The sequence below is a fragment of the Indicator indicator genome, chromosome 13 (genome assembly GCF_027791375.1).
Source record: "Indicator indicator isolate 239-I01 chromosome 13, UM_Iind_1.1, whole genome shotgun sequence".
In the NCBI taxonomy this organism is placed as follows: domain Eukaryota; kingdom Metazoa; phylum Chordata; class Aves; order Piciformes; family Indicatoridae; genus Indicator; species Indicator indicator.
Window position 1 is genome coordinate 25,430,497 of NC_072022.1, and position 11,023 is coordinate 25,441,519.

Consider the following 11,023-nt stretch of genomic DNA (forward strand, 5'->3'; position numbering starts at 1 on the left):
ACACTCTTGCCAGAGGCAACTGAAGCACATGTTACTTTACTTTTCATATGCTGCTATGCACCAAGAGGGCATTAAGTTGTTAGGTTTGTAGTTTCCCATGCTGCTAGTTTAAACTAGGCCAGCAGTTCTCAAATGAAGGTTCAGAGTGGATCCTAGGAAGGTGTAAGAACACGCAGGGTTCAGGTTCCCAAATGCCGAAGCATGAGGGGCTGAAAACTGCAGTCAGAAGTAGCTCATGTTCAGACAAGTGTACTTCAAAGACTGGAGGTAGAGGAGGGAAGCACAGCTCGGATGCTCTCTTTCTTGATACCTCATCTAACTTGTCTTTCCCTCTAGTGCATTCCCATTGTCTCACTAGAAGCTTCCAAGCACCTTTTGTTTGTCCACTGGCTAATGTAAGCTGGGCTTGCGGTAGTCTGAGGAAGGAGCATGATGAATTGCCTGATGAGTTTCCTTCCAAGCTTGGTGTGGGAGTAGCTGTGGCTGCAGTGAGGGAGTCTGGAACTGTAGGTTGGCAGAAGTATCAGTCCCTAAGTGCTCTGCTGTGGCCCTCTGGCAGGAGATTTTGATTTGGATCCTGTAGACCCAGGCAGTGGGATTTTTGTCACACTCATCTTCCCTCTCTTGCACACTATGTGGAACAAATCTGTTTCCCCAGTTATTGACACTCTCAGAAGCTGCTTGGGCTTGGAGCCAGCAGCACCTTCTCTGCTTTGGCTTCCCATCACCTGTGTAGGGATGTTCATGGGTGTATTTTGTACCTTCTGTTCCCTCTTTTTGCAGATCCACTGTCATTATGTACAGACCTAGATCTCTAAGCCCTTGCATAGGGCAAGAAAGGCAGGTGTGCCAATAGGCTTGTTGTGTATATTTGAGTTAAATCTCTGTGTGTGCAAATAAGGTATTTTGTACTTGATGCAAATTAATGCAGACTAGATGATTGCATAGGGGGAACTGTAAAGTTTTCCTGAAAAGGAACTGATCTCAAGTTTGAGAACTGCTGACCTAGATCAAAAGGAGTCAGTGCACATACAGTGGCTGAAAAGAAGGTCAATTAATACACTATTTTATTTAACTGATGACCTTAAAGAGTAAATTTGGATTACAGCAAAATCTGTGCTTCACTTATCCTTTAACTACTCTATTGCTTTATTTCTGTTACCAGACTTTCTACTGTTGCCTTCTAGAGATCAACAGCAGAATCGTTGTTTTTAATTACAACTGTTTGAGCTCACTAATAGCAGATGTTATTAATGGTTTTTTATTAACCACTGAAACTCCAAGTTAGGATAACCCGTTGCTGTTACGTGCTAATGTGTGGCAAGAGCCCGTCTCCAAATGGCACCAAAGGCTTTAGACAATTCATTGTCTGGGTTTATTTTGGAGGGAAGTTGCTAAGCACTTTCTAATTTGTTGGGGTTTTTTTGTTTTCTGTCTTCAGTTACTGTTGTAAAATAAACTTCCTGGTTGTAGGTTCCCCACTTGGCAGTGTTCATCTGAGAGATACTCAAATGATGGAGACAGAAGGTTCCAGTTTGTAGCATTTCTGTAAGATACACCATGTAGCATATCTGTAACATAGGTTCTAAAGGATACGTTCTGTTTTGATGAGCTAATTGAAGACTAAAGATATCTTAGATATTTATCCTTTGGCTTTTGTCTTAAAGTTTTATTATTTTTATACGAAAATTTCCCTGGCTGATTTTTAACCTGTCTTCTGATTATACTGTTCATTGGCAATGTAAAAAGTAGGTATCTGTAAATGTGATTTGATAATGGCTTAAAGCATCTTTGACAATGTGGATTTAAGAATCATATTTAGACCTGCAGTTAATCACAGTGTTGTTACATGCATGAGAATTCCATGGCTGTTTTAATTTTGCTTTCCACACAGCTTTCAGGAGACCACCTACAGATAGTGTTTCTCTAGAACATGATCATGGACAGATGCTGGGAGCTTCGAGCAGACCTGATTAATGCATGTCTGTTCTGGTATGCTGCGTTTTCTGTGGTTTGGGGAGAGCCACAGATAGTGAGTTATGCTTTCAGTGTTCATGAATGCAGCAACCAAGAATGTGGGCTGTGTGCGTTCAGCAGGAACTTAAAAGTAGACACAGCTATACTAACCTATACAGACAGAAATGCACATGTGTGGGACTGTTTGCCAGTGTAGTTGTCATTAAAATCAGTTAACAAAAAAAAAAAAATCACACCTGTACCTGAAGGCAGGCTGGAAAATCTCCAAGTGCAACTGAAGTCTGCTTCAGAAGCAGATTGTATTGAGACTCCTCATATTAAAATTAAGAGTGTGTGTAAAAGGTTGCAGGGCTGTTTTCATGCATACTAGTATTGCACAGGGACGTTCTGTTAGCAAATATTTTGATACGTAATTGTCGCTCATTGACCAGACTTAAGTCATCTGTTGTCTTGGCTGCACATAATTACTCTGCAGAAGACTCAATCTGGGATACTTTTTTTTTCATTCATCTGAAGTGGTTTTGAGATGGAGAGGAACTAACATTTTAAAGCATCTTATTTGACTGCTGAATAGAACAGCTTATAAGCAGAGCTGTTTAATTTTAATGTAAGATGTTAATAATTGCTCATAGTGGATTTTTAAGTCACGCTTGCATAGTGAGCTGTAGTTTCAGACAGGGAGTATTGTGAGGAGAAGGATTTAAAATTATTTAATGCTTAGTTCATTTAGGGTAAGCCTAAATTAACTTCATTTTAAAGGAATTTGCCTTTAGGTGTGAGCAATTATTTAGACCCTATTGGTTCTGTGTGGTTACATCCACTGGATGGCTTTGCAGAGGGTGACATTTAAAAAAGAGATGGCAATTATGGTACAGACAAGTGCCTGATGGGTAGATGCTGTCTGCTTCTTCCAAAAGATGTCCCTGGTGTGGTCTGAGCCTATATCCTAGGCCCTGAGTGCAGGGCACAGACTGTCCATCAGCTGAGTATGAAAGCACACATTTACTAATTGCATGTTTCTAATCCATATGAATCAGACTGATTTGGTTTTACCATCTCCATACCTCTGGAGGAGCAGTAGCCATCTCCTTCTCCAGATAGATTTCTAAATATGCTTTTTGCCCTGTTGGGTATCAGTTGTGTGTTGGCTGGAGCATTTTGTGTCCTGCTTGTCTCCCTGGTCAGCAGTTCCATGTGTACTCCAGGTCCCCTCCTGAGCTTGTTGTGTAGGTTTGGATCACCTCTACAGTAAAATTTACACATACCTGCTCAGTCCCTTGAAGACTATGCATTAGCTGATTTCCTGCAGCTAAGTGGAAGGAAGAATCAAAATTCAGAGTTATGGAGGTACTTGTAATTGAAGGTATGTAGGAAACTTATAGTCTAGCTTTTCTAACCATTCTAACTTTTCTGAGACACAGTTCTGGGAGTCAATGAGCAGATTTCAAGTCCAAAATGTTACATTTCCGGCTTCCTGCTGAATTACCCAACATGGTCATGCACAGCAGGAGCTAGGAAAAAACAGTTCTAAAGAGTTTTTATCCATCTAGGAAGAATTTGAGCACAATTGTACATTTAGAGAGTCGTGCTCATAAATATCATTGAAGTGCACTGCAGAACACTTAAGGAGCATTTCAATTGTGCTTAAAAAGCACTGTATTGTTACATAGGGTTATTGGAAAGCTTATAGTATTGTTATAGGAACTAAATCAGGGTATCCTTGATGATTATGGGATTAGGCTAGAAGCACAAATGTAATTGATTCATAAGGCATATCTGCTTTGCTGGTCGACCTATGAGAGGACTCATTGTCCTCTGTTACCTGGCCAGCCTATGGCAGCTGGGATGTTGCCATCCTGAGGCAGCTTTATTGCAAAGCTAGTGTTTGAAAGTACAATGAGATACTGAATGAGATACTGGGCACACCCAGCTTCTTTTTTAAGTAGTCTTGGTGTTAGCAATGGGAAGGTGTGTAGAGAATGAAAGGTTTTATTAACAAGTGCCAAATGCTTCTATTTAGAGTCCAACACAATATTGGATACCTCATTGAAATCAGTGCTGATTTTTAAGGGATTGTTTTTATATGAAGAAAGTATTGAAGTGTCTTATGAAGGGTTAACACTTGAGCTACTTTTACCATTAATATCAAATAATCCTCTAAGAATTAAAGACTGCCAAGTATTTGAATGGTCTAAGGCCATTAGTTGCTGGCACAGCATAAGAAGTAATGGAAGCAATGGACAGCAGTGGTTGTCTGTAGTTCTTAACTCTTTCACATATTCCCACCTTCCTAGCATAGCTTCTCTGCTCTTTCTGTCTGGCAGGGAAACTGCAATCGTGTTCTGCAGAGCAGTGGTTTATGGTTATATGGCTGCACTCAAGGTTCTGCCTTTGGACTTCCCAGAAGCACCAGATAAAAGAAAACGCACAGAGGGAAAGACTCAGTCGTTAGGAGAAGAATAAAGGTAAAGCTCACTTCATGACTGGTATCTCCCTCCATAAAAAGTCATGGTTAAAAGTGGGCTTGCAAAGACAGCCACTCTTAATGCATTTTAAAATAGTCATTAGCAAGCTCAGACAACAGTTGGGTGCTGGGTGAAGCCCTGTAGTGCCACTGTTCTTTTACTCAGTGGGTGTAGCAACAGCCTCAAGGTGGATGCTCTTTGGCACTTCTCCCCAAAGAGCATTTCATAATGATACAGTGGCGTCACATCAGAGCATCAATATTTGCTTTGGCTGCATGTGACTTCCTTGTAAGAAGTAAGAATTTTACAAACTGAAATTGGCTTTAGAAGCACTGCAGCAGCCATGTGAAGTCTGCCATGTTGGCATATATGGGGTTGTGTAAACCTTAATTACAGGTCGAGAAGCTGAACCATGCTGATTAACTGCGTCAGCAACCTCACCCACCTTCTTGCTGTTCCAATTCTGTAGCTGCTAACAAATCAGAAGGCTGAGACTAACCACACAAAACACAAGATGGAAAGTAATGCCTTTGCCTGGTGGTAAATGAATTTTAAATCAGGAGTTTTCCCCGGCCTGCTGAGTCTGTAGGGTTTAGTTATTTCCTGATCTTCTGAAATCTCTGGTACATTCCTGGATTTGAAGTATTTGCTGGTTTTTTAGATGGGATTAGGTTTTGTAAATATTTTGTCAGTCCTGTTTCAATGGGTGTCCAGTTTATATAAAACCTGAAGAAATGCCCTGTCAAAAAAATGTTTGGAGGTTTATCCTGTAGCATCTGGAGAGCCAAATAGCAGCAATTGCCATGGGAGAGAGCAGGGAGGGATTGCTCAAGGTTGTTTTTCAAGTTAATGTTGGGTGCGCTTTCCTACTTCTGACACGAAATAGAACTTCCTCCAAATACACTTTCCAGCATAAAGGATGAAATGATTCCTGGTGCCAAATGCTTCAAGCAATGCCTCCTTTTATTGCACTAGTTGTAAAATGCAGTTATGGATCATTTACTGTCCTTTTGATGGCCTTCTTAATAGATCTTTTTTTTCCCCCAAGCCATTTTCTACTGTTGAAAATTGCTCCTGTCCTTTTGATTACATCACCGAAACCTCCAATTTCCCACAGACTGGGGGTGAAAGAAGCACTATGAGGAATGAAGTAACAAAACGGTGGCAACTGGGCTTTGCTGTATTGTTAAGATGACTGAGATGTGACTGTGTATTATGGAGTGACAAGATGGAATATATCATCAGAAATTTCAGCCCAGGCAGCAGCAGTAAATTCTGCAAATAAATCTGTCTATAATTTGAGATATAATAATGTCAGTGATAACACTATCCCCCCCCCCCAAATTAAATTTTACAGTAGAAGAGCACACAGTGAACGATGTAAATGATGATCTTCACTTTGTGAATCACTTTTTTAAAGAGCACTTTTCCTACTGCCAACTAGCATGTGACTGAATTCTAGATTCTCTCATTTGTTACAATCTGTAGAAGTGAAATTTTCTCTGATCTGTCTGTTCATGGATAAATTCCTCATACAAATGCTGAAACAAAGCACCTTATACTATGCTGCTTAAACTTGCTTGTAATTGCACCTTTTGTTACCTGCAGATATTTTTTTTTTCTTAATGAGTATTCTTGTGCGAGATCATTGTTCCCTGTGGGTCTGGGTGAATGATTAACCACACCCCACCCCACAGCATCATTTACTGATAGAGTTTCTATTTGGATACAACCTTGTATTGTGAGTTCAGTGCTTCAGAAATAAATGCTACTTCCATTTGTCTTTGGTTGTGTATCATTTATTTCCCTTCTGCAGAAATTAAATCAAGATCATCAGGGGGGACCTTATGGCTGTGTTACAATACCTGAAATGATCCTATGGGAAGGCTGGAGAGGGACTTTGCATAAGGGTGTCCAGCTATTGGACAAGGGACAGTGGCTTTAAGATGAGGCAGAGTAGGTTTAGCCTGGATCTTAGGAAGTTCTTCAGTATGAGGGTGGTGAGACTCTGGAATCGGCTGTCCAGGGAGGCTGTGGATGCCTCCTCCTTGGGGGTGTTCCAGGCCAGGCTGGAGGAGGCCTTGAGCAGCCGAGTCTGGGAGAGGCATCCCTGACCATGGTGAGGAGGTTGGAGTAGATGATCTCAAAGGTCCCTCCCAACCATCTTTCACTGTTTCATATGATGTAAACAAAGTTTAGATTGCTGTAGTTGTAGCTTTAACAAAACCAATTTATTTTTCATTAAACAGACAACAACACTGTTGTCTGTTTTAGGATACTAAAGTGACAAAAAATCACAATTAAAGAAGAAAATATGCTTAAAAATATCACAGGAGTTGTGTGAACCTCTGACAGCAGGTAGCACAGGAACATAAGCAATAAAACAGCTCCAGCTTTGGAGAAGACTTTATTGCGTTTTGTACTCTGAATCCTGAGATCATGCCGCTTAGAGCAAGTGTAAAATTCCAGTCACAAACATAAGGTTTAACTGCAAATGTGCTTTTTGTAAGCAAGGTTCTTGCCGTAAACTTGTACCCTCAAGTTATATTCTCTGAACTGGCAGGAGCTTGCTGTCCACTGCAACCCAGCATGGAAGTGCACAGTGTCTCACACTCTGGTGTCAATATTCATGACAGTATTGGTGGGTGCTGGACTGTATTCCCTGGAGTGCATTTCTGGAGATGTTTCCTTGTGTTACCTGTAAGGACACCATCCCAGAATGTCAGAATAAATGATTCTGCTCACAGCACTCCTTTATTTGCAGCCTTTTCAGTCAGCAGCTCATTAACAGATAACAACTACTGTGCCCAGCTTATCAGCTGGCTCTGTGTTTTCATTGTTAAACGGCATAAAGCAGAATTTCCAGCTGACAAATGGATCTGTAGCCCATGTCTCCTCTGTCAGTTCAACGTCCTGACAGCGGCACCAGTATGCCACTGCAATGAGAAAGCTGTTGATGAAGTACAGCCAGGGGACGTTCATCTCCATGTAGGCTGGAATCTGAGCACCAAGAAACAAAATGATAACTTGAAGGAGAACAAAAGGTGCCCAAGTGCCCAGGAAACAGACGAGGAGTCTGGTCAGGAGCTGCCACTTAAAGCTGGTGCCGCTGTTGTTAGACATGTAGGAGAACATCAGAACAGGCTGACTGGAGAAGGAAATGACCCTGACAGACAGCAGCATGCTTAAAACTTCCCTCCAACAGGCCAGGAGAGCTGTGCCCACGAGCAGCACCACAGCACATGAGACCGAGTAGCTCTGCAGGCTGGCATAGAGAGGACACTGATAAGGAGAAAAACGGTTCTGCATTTCTAGTTCTCCATAGACAGGAGGAGCGGTCAGAATGCAGAAAAACCCTGAAATCCATATAACAACCACAAGCAGCACATAAAGTATCCTGTGCCCTCTTCTAGGAAACTGAGAGGTTTGGGCTACAGTCATGTAATAATCCAGGCCAGCCACGAGATACACTGGGTAGTGCACGATACTGTAGGTAAGAGAGATTATTTGAGTGAAGAGACAAATGTGGTACTTAGTGAATCGCATACCCCAGAGAGCAAAGTCCTCAAAATAGAAAATGAAGGATATACTCATCAGCAGTGTGAAATCCAGCAGTGCCAGTGAAACACAAAAGTACCCCATAAAACTAACTTTCACATTTTTTTGCTTCACTTGCAGCATGAAGAAATCGAGGAACACTTTTCCGAGGATAATCAGGAGCAACATGCAGCTGATTTCAAGTGGTTGGTGGACATAACTGGAGTGGTACTGACCAGAACAGTTCTCACACAGTGTGGCAGCCATCCTCTGATGGTGAGAACCAGCAAAATAAGCATCACGGGGCACAATGCTTCGTATCTGAAAAGAAAAAAAAAAACAAAACAACAACAAGGTTGTGAAAATTAGTTGCTGGATACCTCTGCCAGTTAATTCCCCATCACAGCAACTACCAAATTTACCTCTGAATTTTCCAGGCTCCTTAATTAAGAGTGAAGAGATTCACTAAAACATCATTAGATTGTCAAAAAGGGCCTCAATTTTATATTCTTCAAATTAGATTCTCAAGGGTTAAAAGGTCAACATAGACCTAAGTTACTTTTCTAGCTACTGTCCTAAGTTTAGGAAATAAGGTTGACTGTTCCTTTCCTATAGAAACCCTCTGTCCAGCTGGGCTGAGGGGTGGATGTTTTAGAGCTCCTATATACCTTGAAGAAATCAGGCAACATCATTCAAGACACAGGACATGTTACAGTATGGCCTTAAGAGTTCCTGATGCTCATAGAATCCATATAGAATTGAGACTGCAGAAATACCCTGAAAGCAAAAAAAGCATCAACCCAATTCATCCTTTTTCAGTGCTAAAATCCTGGAACTCCGAGGCAGCCCAAAGCACACGTGCTTCATTAGTTGAGTAGGGTTCTTTTTTTCAGTCTTTAGCAGTGAAAGTACTCAGAACACCTCATTTTCCCCTTGGACTTCCATAAATCTCCTTAGGATAACTCTTTTCTGTATGTTAATTCCTAAGGAAAATGAACACAGGATGGTTTTATGTATGTCAGCATGACAGACAAAACTGCATGTTTTCTTCTCTCTTTCCTGAAGAACTGGGATGATACCAGCATTCTCAGTAACAGCAGTGAAGCTGGGAAGCCAAGGCAGCTGTAAGAGGGAATTTGCCTCTTCAGATCTCTGTTCACAGTGCTTTGCTTGTATTTAAATAGACACCTGCATTTCATTATCAGCCTGACACAGTGAACATTTCAGTTAGTGTCTCCTGGAAAGTAGAAAAAGAAGCTGAAATACTTGGCAGTGCAGCTTCATATGTGTTCACCGAACTCACTGCCACTTCAGTCTCCACCTGCACAGGTACAATTCATCCTCTAAACCCTCCTATGTTTTACAGTACAACTTAATCTAAGCCTTTTGTGTGCACTTTGTCTCCATAAACTGGATACTGCCCTTATCCATGCAGAAAGGAGGAGCGAGTCAGGCCATGCTATCGAAGTGATTATAACTCGTATTATTAGAATGCCAAATCACCTAAGCACACGTTAAAGCCTTTCGGAAGTCCGCGGTGCAAAGACCCGGGCAGAGCAGCAGAATTCGGCGGTTGGAGCAGAGGGCACCGAGGGGACTCGGTCTGCTCTCCTACCGCGCACACCTCCCCCGACGCCATCGGAGATGCCAGCGCCTCCCCGGCCCCCAGGAGCTCCCCACCTCCGCCCGGTGCCTGCTCTTCCCGTCGAGCTGAGGTAGGCGGCGGCTGAGGAGAGCTCTGAGAAGACCTCCCACGCGGCGTTCCCGCCCAGCTGACCCTTTCTCACGGCGGAACCCACCTGCTGCGGCCGCCGCCACTGCGTGCTCCTCCTCGGTGTGCGCTGTGGGGACCTGCCCCGGCCTCCCGCGCCGCGGTCACCTCAGGCGGCGGCCATCTCCGTCGCACGGGGACACGGGCGGGGTGGGGAAGAGCCGGGATCGACTCCCTGCACGGGTTGGGTCGAGCGGGCCTTGCCCAGCCGTGCCCGGCCCTGCCCGCACCTCACCGAGCTAAGCCGGTCCGGTCGCTCGGCGCCAACCAGTTTCCCGCCGCCCTCGGGGCGCCTCAGCGCCCAACCTTGTCCGGGTCCTTCCTCCGCCACCGGGCGGGGAACGGCGGTGAGAGGCTCAATGCGACGGGAAAATAACCGCTTTGAGAAAAAGGGTTAAGTACGTTGCGTTTAATCCCTCGCTCCATACGCGCCTGCCGTGATCGAGGGTAGTGAGCCGAGGTGAGCGCCGGTCGTTACCTGAGCGGCGAGGGCACAGCCGAGCTGCCCTCCCGGGGCCGCCGAAATCGCTACCTACGTGGCAGGTAAACATCTGATGTTCTAAATCTGAGACATGTGCGTGGAAAACAGGCAGCAGGACGACGGCAGGCTGCTTGACTGTGGGTGACAGCCTAAGCCCTCAATGCCTGATGGCAGCGGCGTGTGGCAGCGACCCACAGGCCGTGGCATTTATGGAGCCCTTTGTATGCACACACGGTGTTTACACACCCACGCTGGCTTTAAGGCGCAACCCTGTTGGCAAACAGGCATCGGGTTCACCCACGCAGAGTTAGAGTGTGCAGAGGTACTGTGATCCTCTCGCAGAGTTGTCTCAATGTACCCAGCAAACTTTGGAGAAACTAATTTCTGCTTCTTTTCTGGTCTCACGTGTCAAAAAGCAGTCAGCATGGATATCTTGTCCCTTGCCACAGAGCCCTGTGTGGGATTATCTTGGGGCACAATGACACCTGAAGTGCCCTGGATTTGTGGTCTTCCACATGCACATTACCCTTCCCATGCCAGATGTAGCATGCCTCTGAATATGTGACAAATCACCTGTTTGCTGCATACCTCCACTTTTATCATTGTTTAAGCCATCAAATAATCTGAATAGTGCAGAAGTCAGCCAGTGGTGTATTTGCAGCACAGTTCACATTTTTTTTAGCATCACCTTGTGTTTTCATGGAATGTTTCTAGTAAGAACAAACTGTAGGAGCCTCGAGCTCCTACATCCTTTACTGGATCCAGGCTACAGGGTACTTTCAGGGATCATAA

At 43.9% G+C, this 11,023-nt stretch overlaps 1 protein-coding gene across 1 annotated transcript; it reads right to left on the minus strand.

Annotated features, from left to right (window-relative positions):
* Positions 1–7,226: 7,226 nt before the first annotated feature.
* GPR160 (G protein-coupled receptor 160) lies at positions 7,227–8,246 on the minus strand. The gene has a single exon (XM_054386256.1). It carries the CDS (start codon positions 8,244–8,246, stop codon positions 7,227–7,229), a length of 1,020 nt encoding a protein of 339 aa, XP_054242231.1.
* Positions 8,247–11,023: the final 2,777 nt, after the last annotated feature.

Coding starts and splice junctions, on each gene's coding strand:
- GPR160 (XM_054386256.1), bottom strand. CDS start 8,246: ATGGCTGCCACACTGTGTGAGAACTGTTCTGGTCAGTACCACTCCAGT.